Source organism: Acinonyx jubatus, chromosome D2 (genome assembly GCF_027475565.1).
Source record: "Acinonyx jubatus isolate Ajub_Pintada_27869175 chromosome D2, VMU_Ajub_asm_v1.0, whole genome shotgun sequence".
Classification (NCBI taxonomy): Eukaryota; Metazoa; Chordata; class Mammalia; order Carnivora; family Felidae; genus Acinonyx; species Acinonyx jubatus.
Window position 1 is genome coordinate 52833420 of NC_069393.1, and position 18913 is coordinate 52852332.

Consider the following 18913-nt stretch of genomic DNA (forward strand, 5'->3'; position numbering starts at 1 on the left):
TCTCAAAAATAAATAAACATTTAAAAAAAAGTTAAAAAAAAAAAGATGCTGCAGGGGCACCTGGGTGGCTCAGTCAGTTGGGCAGCTGACTGGCTCAGGTCATAATCTCACAGCTCATGAGTTTGAGCCCCATGTCGGGCTCTGCACTGACAGCTCAGAGCCTGGAGCCTGCTTCAGATTCTGTGTCTCCCTCTCTCTCTGCCCCTTCCCTGCTCACACTCTGTCTCTCTCTCTCTCTCTCTCTCTCTCTCTCAAAAATAAATATTAAAAAAAAAAAGATGCCACAGCTTAAGAAGAATTTGTACATTTGAAGAAATTGGATATAAGTAGATAATGAGTTCAGACAGAACCTTAGAATGGAGACTGCTTCAGATGATTAAGAACTCAAATTTTGCAGTCACATTGCCAGCACTCTCTATTTATGTCACCTGGATAGGTGACTTCATCTCACTAAGCCTTGGTTTTGTCATCTAAAATAGGGATGGCCATACTGCTTTATAGAGCTGTTGTAAGGATTTTGTGAGATAAGCACTTTTACACTGTAAATGCCACATAGATGGGGTTATCGGGGCATGGCTGCCATCACACCCTTCAGTGCAAAGCCAGGGCATCTGGGGGCCTGACACTTAGGTGTGGGCACTTGGCAGCAGTCACCATTTTAGGACCACCCCTCAGTCATGCTCCCCTTCCTTACTGGAGAGAGCTGAATTCTGTGCCCTCCTACTCCAACTGCCTCCTTGAGACTTGCCTGGAAGATTATCCAATCCCACAGGGATAGAAAATAAGAAAGCTGAGCAGAAGGAAGTACAGTATCTGAGAAACACACACACACACACACACATATACACACACACACATATACACACACACACACACTCACTCACACACACACTCTCAATGTGCAGGCACAAAATAATAAAATGACAGGAAACCAGTTATTCTCCACAGAAGATGGTATAGACCAGTCTCAGTCTTACAAACACCCACCTCATAACATCCTTCACATATAGTTGACTGCTTCAGGCCAGCCCAGACCCTAACATGGTCTCCTCTACACCACCCCTGGCTTTGCTGGGCATACCTGGGACCCTCTCTGTCTCTCTCTCTCTCTTCCTGTCTCCTCAGCCAGCACCCAAGACCAGTCCTACTTCTGTGACCTATAGCAAAGAAAGCCATTTCCCACTGTCTGCACGACATTCAATTCAAGCTAGTTTATCACTTGAATCCCAGCTTGAAATTTGGACACCATTTCCACAGTGAAGCAATGTTTGTTTGGTGGTTACATTCTAGAATATTGACTTTGCACATGTAATCCGGACAATAATAATATTAGTAATATTTAACATGCTGTTATTTATTAAGAGCCTACATTTGAGCAAACACTGTCCTGAATATTTCACATATATCACATTATGTAATCCTCACAATAGTTCCGTTTTACTCAGGATCTTATACCTCCCAGGGCCAGGATTTAACCTCAGGCAGGCTGGCTCCAAATCATGATGAATCATGGTCCTGTAATCATAATAACATTGTAGGAAGTAATGAATAGTTATTAAGAAAATACATAACTAGGTTGGGGCGCCTGGGTGGCTTCAGTCGGTTAAGCATCCGACTCCTGATTTCGCTCAGGTCATGATGTCATACTTGGAGAGGTAGAGCCCCCGCATTGGGCTCTGTGCTGACAAGGTGGGGCCTGTTTGGGATTCTATTTCTCCCTCTCTGTCTGCCTCTCCCCTGCTCTCTCTCTCTGTCTCTCTCAAAATAAATAAATAAACATTTTTAAAAATGCCTAACCAAGTTGATTAATAGCCCACTTGTCCCCACATATAAGATTTTCATTAGGGAACTTTAGAAAAATATTTATCTGTCAATTTATGGTTTCTAACTGACCGACTCTGTGGAACTTCTCCAGGGGGTTCAGATACACACTTTCCTTCTGTTTCACTCCGTGGTCTTCTTCTTAGGGCATATGACCTAAGTTTGACAAAGTAGCTTCTTTGCTGGTAAATCACATCTTTGATCTTTGATTATGTTATTTGGTCCCTAAATAACCCTTTAAATGCCACCTACTCCTCCTTGTAAACCCACAGGGATTTGTCTCCTAAGAGAATCAGGCACAGAAGTGCAGAACATCCACCGTAAGATCTAAGAGACAAAGCTACTAGTTTCTATCTTGAAATGAACTTATTTCATTACCAAAACAATTGTCACTTTTCTCTTAGGCATTATCTTAGGCTTTGTAATGTAACTGTTAACACTCAGCATTAGTCCTTTTTGTGTTCAAAAATAGAAACTGATGCTAAGAAAGACAGTGTCTCTCGTTCCCAGTTTACATTAGCTCTGAGCAGCAGAAAACAGGCTCCAGAAAAGCTGCACAGTTTTCTTTCCAGACACTGGTTTTTTTGTGTGTGTGTGTGGTTTTTTTTTTAATGTTTATTTATTTTTGAGAGAGAGGGAGACAGTAGCACCAGCAGGGGAGGAACAGAGAGGGAGACACAGAATCCGAAACAGGCTCCAGGCTCTAAGCCATCCGCAGAGTCCAACACGGGGCTCGAACTCATGAACCGAGAGATCATGACCTGAGCTGAAGTCGGACGCTTAACCAGGCACCCCCAGATGCTGTTTTTTGTAATACCTGAAGTTTTTCACTGGAAAATATTTGATTTAGCTCAGAACTCAAATTAAATGGAATATGGGAGACACTATTTCTTTTGCTCAATTAAAATCAGAAGTTACATGTCCAAATTAACATAAGTTGTACTTTATGGGTACAGACACCAATTGAATCCTTTCTGCTCTTAAAAAAACAACAAAAACCAGAAGTGTGACCTGGAGAATGTGAAAATGATCCCAGAGAAAGGAAATAAAAAGATAAAAGAGCTTGCATGTGGCCCTAAAGAAAACCCCTCTAGAGCAATAGTTGGGCCCATTTAGTGTAGAGAAAAGGAAGGTGGGGAAAGGAGAAGCAGGAAGAATGAAATCTTGGTCTTCCTATATTTAATTATAGTGGTGTACTTTACTGAGCCAGACACAGTGCTAAGTGCTTTCTTTGCAAGTACTCTTATTTGAGCCTCACCTGCTCTGTGAAATGAGCATTGTCTTTTTGCCATTAACAGATAAGTAAAGTGAGGTTGAATGATTTGACCAGGTCACACAGCAGATAGGTGGCAGAGCTAAACATTAAACCCACAGTGACTATAGACGGCATGTTCCTAACTACCATTCTATGTGTATGAAGCATGAGCATAAGCATTATAGACAAGAACATAAATAAATATTGGTTTTCCATTGTTCTTGATGGCAGTTTCAGAGGAATCAAGCTAGGCTAGACATAAAGGATTTTCTTTTTTTTCTTCACTTTTTATCATTAAATGCAACATTAAGAAAAGTACATAAAGGGTGCCTGGGTGGCTCAGTCAGTTAAACGTCTGACTTTGGCTCAGGTCGTGATCTCGCGGTTCCTGAGTTCAAGCCCCACATTGGGCTCTGTGCTGACAGCTCGAAGTCTGGAGCCTGCTTCAGATTCTGTGTCTCCCTCTCTCTCTGCCCCTCCCCTGCTCATGCTGTCTTTCTCTCTCTCAAAAATAAACATTAAAAAAAAATTTTTTTAATAGTTACAAACAGAGAGGGAGGGAGGCAAATCATAAGAGACTCTTAAATACAGAGAACAAACTGAGGGTTGATGGGGCGGGGGGCGGGGTATGGAGGGGGACACTGGGGGAGAGGGGGAAATGGGTGATGGGCATTGCGGAGGGCACTTGTAGGGATGAGCACCAGGTGTTGTATGTAAGCGATGAATCACGGGAATCTACCTCCAAAACCAAGAGCACACTGTATACACGGTATGTTAGCCAAATAAATAAATAAATAAATAAATAAATAAATAAATAAATATTTTAAAGATTTTAATTTAAAAAAAATTTTAAGTACATAAAATAGGGTGTGTTTGCAGCTAGCACGCAAATCTTGATTTCTAATAACATTCTTCAATAAAAGAAAGCAAAGTTCCTTAGAGAAATGGCTGATCCTAGAGCTAGGGCAGGAAATATAAAAGATGAACCTGGGGCATTTTGTTGTACCGGAAAGTAAAGAAGTGCTAAAAACAAACAAGGGAAGTACAATAAACTTCAAAGGAATACAAGAGCCAACTAAGAAAGCTTCTGATGGCCAAAGCTGGGACAACTCAAGCTACAAAATGAAGTAGAATTAGATTATAAACTAAAATATTAAATAAATATTCATGAACCCATATACGTAAATGATAAACAAATAGATGGGAGAGAAGAGACAAATCTCCCACGCAGAAGAATTCCAAAAAACCTATATAGATATTCTGCCCTTGAGGAGGTAGAAAATAACTTTGTACCCCTTACATGTACATGTGGACTTCCTTCCAAAGAGGACAATATGGAAAGGAGTTTTAAAAATGTCATTGAGGTGGGTGCTTGTTGGGATGAGCGCTGGGTGTTGCATGTAAGCGATGAATCACAGGAATCTACCCCCAAAACCAAGAGCACACTGTACACACTGTATGTTAGCCAGTTTGACCATAAATTATATTAAAAATAATAATAAAGAATAACTTTACAGTGGGACATGACCAACACAACCTCAGTCAGATCAACATCAACAGTTAAATCATGTTAATAGTATGTTCCCTGGCTGTGATGTGAGGAGGACTCTCTAGCCCAGTGAGCTTCCTCCCCAGAACTGATAGCCCCAGTCTAATTATGAGAAAAATATCTGGCAAATTCTAATTGAGGGACATTCTACAAAATACCTAACCAGTGCTCCTCAGAACTGTCAAGATCATTAAAAACAAGGGAAGTGTAAGAAACTGTCATATATAAGAAGAGCCTTATAGAAGCATGACAACTAAATGTAATATGGTATCCTGAGTAAAATCCTGGAAAAGAAAAAGGACATGGGGGGGAAAGAAACTAAGGAACTCTATGGAGTATGGACTTCAATTAATAATAATGAATCACTATTGGATTATGAATTATGCCAAATATAGCATCCCAATAAGATGATCATAACAGGGAAAACCAAATGTGGGATCTACTGTTTTTGAAATTTTTCCACAAATCTAAAGTTATTCTAAAGTTAAAAGTTAAAAAAAAAAAAAGGATGTATTTTGGGGGCACCTGGGTGGCTCAGTCAGTTGAACATCCGACTTCAGCTCAGGTAGTGATCTCAGGGTTTGTGAGTTTGAGGCCCACATCAGGCTCAAAGCTGTCAGCATGAAGCCCTCTTTGGATCCTCTGTCCCCCTCTCTCTCTGCCCTTCCCCCCGCTTGTACTCTCTCTCTCTCTCTCTCAAAATAAATAAATAAATAAACTTAAAAAAAAAAAAAAGAATGTATTTGGATAATCAAGTCAATGCATGCATAACTCCCGCCCACAGTGAAACATTGCCCAGCACCAGAAACCGTGTGTTTCCCTTCTCAATTTTGTCACCCTTTCCCCTAGACTAAAATTCACTACTACTTCCTGCTTTTCTTTATAATTATATCCCTCTTGTGCATTTCTAAATAACATAGTATAGTTTTACCTGGTTTTGAAATTTACATTTACACAAATATAACTATACAATATATATTCTTGTGTGTCTTGCTTAAGATATGTCCCTGTCGTTGCATTGCGCTAGCTATTACCTGTTTGTTTTCATTGCTGTGCAATTCATTACATTGTATGAATCCACCAAATTTTATTTATACATTTTATTGTTGCTAGACATTTGGATTGTTTCCAGTGTTTCCAGTGTGTGTTATCTGAAGACGATATTCTGATTATCAGATTTGTGAGATCTCTTGTAGATTTATTTTCTTTTTTTAAGAATATCTACTAGAACCTGAATGTCCATCAACTGATGAATGGATAAAGAAATTGTGGTTTATATACACAATGGAGTACTACGTGGCAATGAGAAAGAATGAAATATGGCCCTTTGTAGCAACATGGATGGAACTGGAGAGTGTGATGCTAAGTGAAATAAGCCATACAGAGAAAGACAGATACCATATGTTTTCACTCTTAACGTGGATCCTGAGAAACTTAACAGAAACCCACGGGGGAGGGGAAGAAAAAAAAAAAAGAGGTTAGAGTGGAAGAGAGCCAAAGCATAAGAGACTCTTAAAAACTGAGAACAAACTGAGGGTTGATGGGGGGTGGGAGGGAGGGGGCGGTGGATGATGGGTATTGAGGAAGGCACCTTTTGGGATGAGCACTGGGTGTTGTATGGAAACCAATTTGACAATAAATTTCATATATTGGAAAAAAAAAAAAAAGAATATCTACTTATGGGAGGCAAGGAGGAAGAACCTGCCATTTGAAAGCAGGAATGGGATCTTGCTCAGGGACCAGGATCTAGACCAAGAGTCCAGGAAGCCCAGTGCCACTGCTCCTGCCCTGCCAGGAGTCACAATAGGCTGCCCAAGTGCCTCAAGTCAGTGGGAACGTTCCTCCCCAGAGATGTATGGACCAGCTCCTTCTCAATTTTATCCACCACTTTGCAAGCAATGTCTATGGATCAAACAGCAAAAACCTTGATCTTTTCTTTTTTTTTTTTAATCTCTATTCTTTTTTTAAAATTCTATTTATTTTCAGAGAGAAACAGAGAGAGTGTGAGCAGGGGAAGGGCAGAGAGAGGGAGAGAGAGATTCCCAAGCAGGCTCCATGCTGTCAGCACAGAGCCTGATGCGGGGCTCAATCCCAAGAACTGTGAGAGCATGACCTGAGCCAAAATCAAGAGTCAGCCACCTAACTGACTGAGCACCCAGGGGCCCAGAAACCTTGATCTTAATAACAATTCTTCATGCTTTGAAACAAAAAGAACAAGTCTCTCTTGGGCACATTCCTATAAAGGTGGCCCTATAGAAAGGAGGCAATAAGGTCTCCCTTGCCTTCCCCCTAGAACCTTCTGGCCCTAACAATCCAGATTCCCAACTCAGGGAAGACAACATGGCTGAATTTTCCAAGCAGAAAAGTCCTTTATGTGCACATGTATACATACATGAGCATACACACACACACACACACACACACACACACACACACACAATGAAAATCTAAGGTTGAGTCAAGGAGAACTGTTCTTGTTCATCTAGCCACCATGGCTGTATTTTCCAAGTGTCTTTGAACGAATGGTATTTTATTTTTTAACAGAGACACTTCTCAGGCCAACGTAGTAAGTCTTGTTCTGCCTATTTTAGCCCCATTGTGTTCAGGTCACAACATTTGGTTCTGATCAAGTAGAAGGCAGTCAAACTTAGTGAGGAAGGTCCCAGGCTGACAAGTCAGAGCAGAATCCTGCCTTGGGTAGGCCTCTTCTGAGCTGGATGATCTGGAGGGAGTTATTCTACCCCTTTTGAGCCCAGCTTCCTCATAGGTTAAAAAGAAAAAAAAATCTTACATCACAAGTAGGTCAAATTAAGTGCAAAAATGTATATAACAGTGCACCTGGGTGGCTCAGTCGGTTGAGAGCCCGACTCTTAATTTCAGCTCATGCCATGATCCCAGGGTCATGGGATTAAGCCCTACATCAAGCTCCACACTGAGCATGGAGCCTGCTTAAGATTCTCTCTCTCTCTCCCTCTGCCCTTCACCACCCTCCCTCTCTCTCTCTCTCTCTCAAAAAAAAAAAGTATGTAATGTATTTAACAGTTCCTGACACAAGAGGGGAAACTAATACATAATGAAGATTGTTGATATTAAAAATACAAGAACTTATAGTAGTTCCTTTCCTTATGCCTACAGTCAGACATACTGCTAAATACATGGTTTTAGAATACAGCTATAAAAAGTTTACTCTGACCTTTAGCATTTTATATTTCCTATGCTAATTTGAACTTACAGTGGAGTGAAAAATGATGTCCAGTGTCAGCGAAAGGCTTTGTGTTGTTCTCACTTCTGATTACAAGACAGATCAAATTTGTATTTTTTTCCATTAGGTTTATCATTGGAGACCTGTTAGATTCTGAAAATGACATCTTTGAGAAATCCAAAGAATGGGACGCTCACGGATCAGAAGAGCCACAGAAAGCCTTTGACCATGGGACAGAGCTAATCCCATGGTATGTGCTGTCCATCCGAGCCGATGTGCACCAGTTCCTGCTGCAGGGGGCCACTGTCATCCACTACGACCAGGACACGCACCTCTCTGCCCGATGCTTCCTCCAGCTTCAGCCTGACAACAGCACCTTGACCTGGACAAAGCCCACCACTGCTTCCCTGGCCAATGCTAAAGCAAAACTCGGTGTGCTTAGTAACACGTCTGAGCCTGGCAAATTCCCGTTACTGGGCAATGCTGGACTAAGTGGCCTGGCAGAGGGGGTCTTGGATCTGTTCTCAGCAAAAGCTGTGTACATGGGACACCCCAGCATCGATATACACACTGTGTGTGTTCAGAACAAACTGGGTAGCATGTTTCTCTCAGAGACTGGCGTGACGCTGCTCTATGGGCTCCAGACCACGGACAATAGATTATTGCACTTTGTGGCACCCAGGCACACAGCTAAGATGCTCTTCAGTGGATTGCTGGAACTCACGAGAGCCGTGAGGAAGATGAGGAAGTTCCCTGACCAGAGGCAGCAGTGGCTGCGGAAACAGTACGTCAGCCTCTATCAGGTAGGGGTGTGGCCATCCCTCTCTCCTCACTCCCCTAATTCTCAAGTCATTAATCTTGCGAAGCCACACTTGGACCACCAGGGTTCATTCTCACCCTCTGTCATTTACTACCTCAGTGATACAGGGCACCTTCGACTTTACCTTTCTGTGCCTTGGTTTCTTATCTATAAAATGAGAATGATAACAATACCCATTGTTAGAGTGGCTGTGGGGTTTAACTGAGTTAATATGTGTCAAGTCATTAATGCCAGTTCCTATGTATAAAGAATAGTGTGTGGCTTTTATTAGGTCCAGTTAACATTTTGTATGAAAATAGAGACTGCGGTCATTGTACTTCTCACAGCAAAGAAACCAGTTAATATAAGCATATTCGCTTACTCAAAGTTTCCATCGACAGCATTATGGTGTGAATGCTTTTATTATTAATTACGGACCAGCTGATACATTGGAAACCTTCACTTTGGAAATTGAAATCCTGCCCCATCACCTAATATGCTAGGTGACTCTCGGAGCATTAATTCACTGTGTCCTGCTGCCTCACTGTAGCACCTCTGAGCTTTAATGAAGTTCTTCCTCACCAGGTTTATATTGGCACAGCCCTGAGGAGGCAGCTTCTCACAGTCAGCTGCTTAAAGTGAGTGTGTTTCTCACTAACCCTAAAATTATCAGGTACTTAACACTCCAGCCAAGGGTGGCGGCAGCACTGGGCTGAGGTGTGAGAAGAGACCGGAAGGACCAGAATAGCATACTCCTGGAAGACAGAGGGCAGATTGCTCGGGAAAACCCTGCCACAAGGGGACACAACTCTATTGATGGCGTTTCTAAATGAGCTGTATCAAAGCATTCAGTTTTTCTTTGTTATGCTTTTCCATCTTTTTTGGCAAAAAAAAAAAAAAAAATCTTTTTTTACTAGTGTCACAGAACAAATAGAACCATGGCTGAAATTACTCAAATGACTGATTTCATGTACTTTTCACAGTCCTAACATGTTTCTGACAAGTAGAGACATTTTCCCCTGGGCTGCTAGTAGAGATGCACATATATATGTGTATGTATGTGTATATATATAATGCTCCCTTTTTCTCCTTTACCCACATTCATGCAATACTGATGAGTGGAGATCATATCCTGAACAACTAATGGATTAATTGATTAATAAGCATATAGGCCTATGTACACAATTATGCTAATACTGCACAGCACAAAGCCTATTTCAGTTAATTCATCTTAAAGTGGAAACCAAGATACCTGCTTCCTGTCCACTCCACAGGGAGAGTCCAGTGCAGTCAACTGCTTGGAAAAAAAGAAGTCTTCAGGGGCTATTGTAAATGTTGATTTCTTTTCAATTTTTTTTTTTTTTTTTTTTTAGCATTTACTTATTACTGAGAGAGAGAGAGAGACAGAGAGACAGAGCATGAGCATGGGAGGGGCAGAGAGGGGGGAGACACAGAATCTGAAGCAGGCTCCGGACTCTGAGCTGTCAGCACAGAGCCTGACGCAGGGCTTGAACTCACAGACTGTGAGATCATGACCTGAGCTGAAGTCGGACGCTTAACCGACTGAGCCACCCAGGCGCCCCAGGTAAAATGTTGATTTTTAATTATAATCATTCCTCAGCTTTCCACAGTCATGCAAATCCATTCAACCTGGACACAAACCAAAGTCTCTGAGCTCAGTTACACTCACTGTCACAAAGCGGCTGGCGATGTGGTTTATTTGCTCCATTTGTTTCCTTTCCCATCTTCCAGCATAAAGTAGCTGAATGAACACCTAGGGTGTACTTGGTCTCTCATTCACCCTGGCAGCCTTCAGTTTTTGCTGAAGAAGGCACCAGCTGAGACCAGAAACAGCAGAAGAGGTAAGAGGCACGGCTGGAGCAGAGACAGGAAGTGACCTGGAGCCAACTCAGCCCTTCCCAGTTGGCACACACAGCAGCACCCCTCCCTTCCCCGCAGCCCCCACTCCTCCACCACTGCATGGGAACAAGCCGTTATGGTGTAATGGCACAACAGCTCCATCTACTTCGGTCACTTCTGAAAACAGGTGATGGTCTGCCTCAAAACATTGTTCTGCATGAGCCGCCCAGGAAGACAAGGCAACATTTCTCAGAAACAGACACTCAGGATTTTTGTTACGTGAAACAAACTCAGCGACTGATTATTTTCCCATCTCCCAAATTGTCTCAGAGAACATCAAAAAGATCCAAGTTGGTATTTTAAGAACAAAAGGTCAAATAGGCATCATGTTAAATGTCCCTCTTGGTGATTTATAATACCTCTTAGCACACTTAAGGCTCTTGAGAAGTCCTAAGGTACAAAAGAAATGGGTGTAAATGTACCTGTAAGTTAAAGAAATTTATGAACAGTCTCGGGTTCTTCCAAACTTCTATTAACAGCCCTGTAAGAGTACTTCTTTCTCCCCAGTTTGGAAAGGGCTTATGTAGAATGTAATTTTCATGACATCAGAGTCTTCTTGTGTGATGAGTGTGTGAAGCTTCTTTCAAATAGAAGTAGTTTAGTACTAGTAAATGCATTTGATCAAATGGAAATAGTTACAAGAGATAAAGGGAAAAAAAGAAGAAATAGTAACCTTTATAATACAGCCTAGGAATACAGGAAAATAAAAGAAAGTAAGCTGCGAGAGATTTCATGTGAGGTGTAGGAGAAAGACTGGTGTCATGAGTTTTGGCTTGAGGTTACGCAGGCAGAGCTGAGAACCCATAATCCTGGGTATTTGGGAAGATCTCTGGGAAGCTGAGAAGGTCAAAACAGGGGTATCAGGTACAATTTGGTTGTAAGCAACAGAAACAGATTCTTGCTATCTTCTGGGGTGGGGGGGGGAGGATTTATTCAAAGGATTAGATACATTTAACAGTACTTAAAATATCATATACAAAGATAATGCCAAGAGGCAAAAGTGCATGTATAATTTTTAAGGAATCAGCGTCCTAATCCTAATATCCACGTGAACTTCTTTTATTTTCCTGTATCCCTAAGGCTTCATTACAAGTATCACAATTTCTTGTCTTTTGCTTCACCTCCTGTTACAATTTTCATTAGATCAATTTACATTTACTAGTATTAGAATACTCGTATTTGAAAGTAACTTTTTTCTAAAGCTGAGAATGTATCTTCACTCACAATAGCTCTTCTTCCAAATTAAAAAGAGAAGGTACATCCTTCACCCATCCCAATCAAGTTTTTGTTTGTACAAAATCAAAGAAAGAGTCAAACTATATTTTGCTTCCCAGAAAGTCTCCTTTAAAGATTAAACAAAGGCATCTGCCTTTTCCAGGCCTAAAATATTTCCATTAAGGGTAAAGCTTGACCCATGTTAGGATGTTCTGAATTTAGAAATACCAACGCATTGGAGGCTGATTCTTTTATACGTACATGGTATGGGTCTATTAAATTTTTTTTTATTAAAGATTTTCTTTTTTTAGAGCAGTGCTAAGTTTACAATAAAATTGAGAGGAATGTACAGAGATTTCCCATAAACCTCCTGCCCTCCACCCATGTCCCATTGTCAGCATCACTCACCAGAATGGTACATTTTTTTTACAAAGGATGAATCTGCATTGATATATCATAATCATCCCAAATCCACAGTTTACCTTAGAGTTCATTGTTTAGGTTTGTACAACTATGTAATGGCATATATTCATAATTATAATATCACATGGAGTATTGTAACTACCCTAAAAATTCTCTGTGCTCTACCTGTTCATCTCTTCCTCCCACCCTACCTCATCCTCCCCCCTGCCCCTGCAACCGCTTATCTTTTTATTGTCTCCATAGTTTTGCCTCTTCTAGAACATCATATAGTTGGACTCATACAATATGTAACCTTCTCAGGTTGGCTCCTTTCACTTAGTAATATTCATTTAAGATTCTTGCATGTCAGGGCGCCCGGGGGGCTCAGTCGGTTAAGCGTCCAACTCTTGATTTCGCTCAGGCCATTATCTCACAGTTTCACGAGTTTGAACCCATGTCAGGCTCTGTGCTGACCCTGCAGAGTCTACTTGGGATTCTCTCTCTCTCTCTCTCTCTCTCTCTCTCTCTCTCTCCCCCTCCCCTGCTAGCACTCTCTTTCTCAAAATAAACAAACTTTCAAAAAAATTATTAAAATAAGAGTATTCTTGCATGTCTTCCCATGCTCATTTCTTTTTATTGCTGAATAATACTCCAGTGTGTGGATGTACCATAGTTTATTTATCCATTTACCTACTGAAGGACATCTTGGTTGCTTCCAAGTTGTGGCAATTATGAGTAAAGCTAGCTGCTGTAAATATTCATGTTCAGGTTTCTGTGTGGACTGAAGTTTTCAACTGTTTTGGGTCAATACCAAGGAGCGTGATTGCTGGAGCATATCTTAAGAGAATGTTTACTTTTGTAAGGTGCTGCTGCACTGCCTTCCGAAGTGACTATGCCATGTTGCATTCTCAGTAGAATGAATTCTTGTTCCTGTTACTCCACATCCCCATCAGCATTTGGTGTGGTCAGTGTTCGGGAGTTTGGCCAGGTGTGGAGTGGTGTCTCATTTTAATTTGCAGTTTCCTGATGATACATGATGTGGAATATCTTTTCATGTGTTTATTTGCCATCTTTCTCTCTTCTTTGGTGAGGTGTCTGTTGAGGTCTTTGGACTATGTTTTCATTGGGTTATTTGTTTTCTTGTTGAGTTTTAAGTTCTCACTGTGTATTTGCCATTTTTTTAAGTTTATTTATTTTGAGAGTGAGAGAGAGAGCACAAGTAGGGAGGAACAAAGAGGAAGAGAGAGAGAATCTCAGGCAGGTTCCACATTGTCAGCACAGAGCCTGATGCGGGGCTCGAACCAACAAACCATGAGATCATGACCTGAGCCAAAATCAAGAGTCGGACGCTTAACCGACTGAGCCACCCAGGCTCCCCTGGATAACCATTCTTTATCAGATGTTTCTTTTGCAAACATTCTCTCCCAATCTGTGACTTGTCTTCTAATTCTCTTGACAATGTCTTTCCCAGGGCAGAAGTTTTACATTTTAAGGAAGGAGTCTATTAAATTTTTAAAGATGTGTTAGTTAAAACCCATAAATAAAAAAGATAAAACTTCTACAAAGGATTAGGTAGTTAATTCAATAACGTAGGTAAAATTTATTTATGAAATTGTGTCATGAAATGTTTATTCCACTTTGAAGTTAATTGTAGTGGCTTATTCACAGGGACTATCTTGAGCAGGACTGCAACAAGAAACAATGATCTCCAGCCATTTTCATTCTCAGTATCACTGTATTCAAGATTCATTTGCCAGGGAGGGAGATTCTGATTGGCTTATTTGGATCTTATGCCAACCATTGGTCAAGGGAGGATGTTTCACCTTTTCATAGATTCAAGACTGTATCCAGAGGAAAAGAGATAAAAGTAAAACTGGGGTATGGTCAGAGAAAAGAGAAATGATTAATGGACAGGCATAAATCCCAGATACCCACCATGAGAGATCACCAAAAGATATCCCACGTTAAGCATTCAAGTTACTCAGCATCCTGGGATCCATAACAGGATGCAGGAAGTGGGAGGTCACAACTCAAGTCATAAAATCAAATAGTTATTGAATGTTAGGGTAAAGGAGCAAGCGCACACACAAAGACTTTGTTATTTACATAGTGTCTACAACAAAGCAAAATGTATTCACAAGAACTTCTTTGGAATTGCAAAGGAGGGCTGGCCTTAAAAGTTTGTGGAAAGTAAAAACAGTATATGGAAATTAATTCTGAAATGTCCATTTTATACAACCTGTGAAATATCATCCATATTGTCTTTAATTCATATGTGACTTTTTGTAGTTTTATTCACTGAGCCTCCTTACTTACAGAGAGAATTGTTGACCATTATTTAGTTAATTAATCTCTGATGCTACTCAGCTCTTTTGCATGGTGTTATCTTATGAGAAGGAGCTATTGCAAAGCATTGCATGCCCCTTAAGTATCTTTTCACTGCTCGTAGCATCATAATATGCGTGATGTAGAGTCCCCTGGGCTCTCTAGTCTTGGGTATCAGTCACTCAAGAGGACAGCAGCCCAACTATTTTATTTATTTATTTATATTTATTTTACTGAAGTATAATAATTGATACATGATGTTACATTACTTTCAGGTGTGCACCAACTATTTAATAATATATTTTCTCTGTGGTTATCTCCCCAGAGCCCTCCAAAGTAAATTTCACATATGCCACATACTCCGTATTTCAAATCAAACTGTCCCAACCATCAAACTAGAAAAAACAAAACCTGGAATGATGCAATACAAATAGAACTTGGTTTTATTTAAGTAGATTCACACACACACACACACACACACACACACACACACACACACACCTCTTAAGTCCTCCAGAGCCCTAAAATGCAAAATGCATCTTCGTGAATGTTCCTACATTCTGGAATGTAACCTCTGAAACTGGGAAGGAAAAGTTTTTTTAATCCCACTTGAATGTGGCCCCCTTGAAGCACATCACTTACTGGAACTCAGCAGGGATGTGACCAGGACAACAGAGGATATGATGAAATTCCCAACAGAGAGTCCTGATGGTTAGAAAACAGAACCACTTGGGTGGCCAGATCACTAGTCTTCAGTAACTGCCTGTGCTCCTCCACCTCTGGGAATTTACTAGAAGCCATTCATATATATACTTCCCCATTGCTTGCTGTTCCTTTAAGTGTTCAGAATGTGATTCTTTTACAGGAAGATGGACGGTATGAAGGCCCAACTTTGGCTCACGCCGTGGAGTTGTTTGGTGGCAGGCGGTGGAGTACACGAAACCCCAGCCCCGGGACATCAGCAAAGAGTGCCGAGAAGCCCAATGTGCAGAGAAACAACACCTTGGGCATAAGCACTACCAAGAAAAAGAAGAAAATCCTTATAAGGGTAGAGTGTTACTTGTTTATCAAGCACCAAACCCAATCATCCAGCACCATTTATGGTCTATGTCGCCAGAAACTACCTTAGATAATTTGGGTTGGGGACAAGATGCTCAGGGCTTACTGAGCATCTCCTGATGCCAGTCCCCTTGTTAAGAATGGAGTCAGCACCAGGAAAAAGTCAGGGGCCACAAACAATGAGTATTCAGTAAGAGTCATTATCAAGCTATCCACAAAGTGCTCTGGGAGGAGAGAGAAGGAAGATTTAGGGCTAGGACGCAGGCAGAACAGGCTTCATAGGGAAGTGGACAGATGGGTCATGAAGGGTGTATAGGATTTGTTAGACAACACGGGGGAAAGCATTTCTGGCAGAGGAGGCAGCAGGGAGGCATGAAAAGACTTGGCTTGTTCAGGGAAGCACATGTAGTTCCAGGATCCTGCTCCAAGCTGGAACACAGGCTCTGTGGTGGGTAAGCAAAGGCTAAAAAGACCGGGATCAGGTTATGAAGGTCTTACAAGGCCAAAATGCTAAATGTAGAAACTAACTTAATTGTCAAGAGAAGCAATTTGAATGTCCATCCATGAATGAAAAGGTGATGTATACATATAATGGAATGGTGTTCAGGCTTTCAAAAAAAGAAGGAAATCCTGGCATACTACAGTGTAGCTGAACCTTGACGACATTATCCTAAGTGAAATAAGCCAGTCGCAAAAGGACAAATGCTGCATGATTCCACTTCTATGAGGTACCTAGAGTGGTCAAACTCTTAGAAACAGAAAGTAGAATGGTGGTTGCCAGGGGACAGGGACGGGGAGGGGGGTGCTATAAGGGGAGTTCTTTTTGATTGCATATAGAGTTTCAGTTTTGTAGGAGGAAAAAGTTCTAGAGAACTGTTGCACAACAAGGCACGTAGAGTTAACACTACTGTAGACTTAAAAGTGGTTAAGATGGTAGGCTTTACGGGGGCACCTGGGTGACTCAGCCAGTTAAGTGTCTGACTCTTGATCTTGGCTCAGGTCATGATCTCATGGTTCGTGGATTTGAGCCCCATATCAGGTTCTACACTGATGGTGCTGAGCCTGTTTGGGATTCTCTGTCTCTCCCTCTCTACCCCTCCCCTGCACTCTCTCTCTCTCTCTCTCTCTGAAAAATAAATAGACCTTTAAAAAAAAAGAAGAAGAAGGGGGCACCTGGGTGGCTCAGTCAGTTGAGTGTCCAACTTCGGCTCAGGTCATGATCTCACAGTTGACGAGTTCGAGCCCCACATCAGGCTCTGTGCTGACAGCTCAGAGCCTGGAGCCTGCTTCACATTCTGTGTCTCCCTCTCTCTCTGCCACTCCCTCATTCATGCTCTGTCTCTCTCTGTCTCAAAAATAAATAAACATTTAAAAATTTTTTTAAAAAAGAAGTATTGGTCTTATAAATTTGATATACAGCCATGACTATCAGAAAGGAACAAATCTTCAGGTTCCCCAAAAGCTTTAAAAAAAAAAAAAAGTTGGTAGGCTTTATGGTTTTTACCATGGCAGAAAATATTTGGTTAGTTACCACTATATATTATATATTATACTATATATATGTTATCACTATAACACAATAGTATATTTTCTCCATGGTTATCTAGAAAAAGTCCCACTCTTTGCATATTAGAGGCTGTTGATGCCTAAGCTGAGCTTTGTCTGCTTCATAATTTGGTCTCTGTGACTCCAGGGGTCCTTTGCCTGCTCTTATCAGCCGTCCCTGTGCCCTCCCCCTCCACCTCCGAGTGCTGCTGTATAGCAAAAACAAGTGGGATAGTGTAATGTGAAAATACTTGGTCAGCCTTCACAGGGGTCCATACTGATTTGAGGCCAGGGATATTGAAGGCAGTCAGAAAATAGGGACGCACCTGAGCTAAAGCAGTGCCAGGAGGGAGAGAAACACAGAATGAGAGGTATCGACATGTGTGTGTTCCCAGGGTGAGAGCGGAGAGGCAGCCGACGATGAGATGGCCACCCGAAAAGCCAAAATGCACAGAGAGTGTCGCAGCCGGAGTGGTTCTGACCCTCAAGACATGAATGAACAAGAAGAATCAGGTAAAGCCACATATTGACATTAGAGATGTTTTATTTTACAGGGAAAAATATGCATTTGGTTTTCAATTATGATTTAAGTCTTGTGTGCATTCTTAACAAAACTCTTTGTCTTGTTAAATATACTTACCTTTGTATTTAACTAGGTGATGGAACCCAAGGGGTATTTCAGCAAGTACAGTGTACTTCAAAGAAGATTATCATTAATTAACTAGGCCTTATAGACAGGGGATGTGAGATATATAAAATACAAGGTGGAGGATTAGACCACTGATTCTCAAACGTGACTGAGATTTTTTTTTTTTAACATCTGGGGGCAAACCACTAAATACCTAGGAATAAATCTAACCAAAGAAGTGAAAAATCTATACACTGAAAAGAAAGCTTATGAAAGAAATTGGAGACACACACACACACACACACACACACACACACACACACAAATGGAAAAACAGTTCATGCTCATGGATTGAAAGAACAAATACTATTAAGATGTCGATACTACCCAAAGCAATCTACACATTCAGTGCAATCCCTATCAAAATAACACGAGCATTCTTAACAGAGCTAGAACAAACAATCCTAAAATTTGTGTGGAACCAGAAAAGACCCTGAATAGCCATAGCAATCCTGAAAAAGAAAACTAAGCTGGAGGCATCACAATCCCAGACTTCAAGCTACATTACAAAGCTGTAATCATCAAGACAGTATGGTACTGGCACAAAAAAAGACACTCAGATCAATGGAACAGAATAGAGAACCCAGAAATGGACCCACAAACATATGGTCAACTAACCTTTGACAAAGCAGAAAAGAACATCCAATGGAAAAAAGACAGTCTCTTTAGTATGGTGCTGGGAAAACTGGATAGTGACATGCAGAAAAATGAACCTGCACCACTTTCTTACACCATACACAAAAAGAAACTCAAAATGGATGAAAGACCTAAACGTGAGACAGGAAACCATCAAAATCCCAGAGGAGAAACAGGCAACAACCTCTTTGACCTCAGCTGCAGCAACTTCTTACTTGACGTGTCTCTGGAGGCAAAGGAAACACAAGCAAAAATAAAATATTGGGACCTCATCAAGACAAAGGCTTCTGCACAGCAGAGGAAATAATCAGCAAAACTAAAAGGCAACTGACCAAATGGGAGAATATATTTGCAAATGACATAGCAGATAAGGGGTCAGTATCCAAAATCTATAAAGAACTTATCAAACTCAACACCCCAAAAACAAATAATCCAGTGAAGAAATGGGCAAAAGACATAAATAGACACTTTTCCAAAGAAGACATCCAGATGGACAT

General features: G+C 41.1%; 1 protein-coding gene across 10 annotated transcripts in view; it reads left to right on the plus strand.

Moving 5' to 3' along the window:
* PLCE1 (phospholipase C epsilon 1) overlaps positions 1 to 18913 on the plus strand; it is a 319271-nt gene that overhangs the window by 230467 nt on the left and 69891 nt on the right. For all 10 annotated transcript variants that reach the window (XR_008292338.1, XM_053207694.1, XM_053207698.1 and 7 more), the window contains 3 exons: positions 7955 to 8630; positions 15354 to 15536; positions 17488 to 17605. Coding sequence is in view for 9 of the 10 variants with exons in the window: in XM_053207694.1 (XP_053063669.1) it covers positions 7955 to 8630; positions 15354 to 15536; positions 17488 to 17605 (977 nt within the window). In the remaining variant the exon portion in view is untranslated. The remainder of the gene's footprint in view (positions 1 to 7954; positions 8631 to 15353; positions 15537 to 17487; positions 17606 to 18913) is intronic.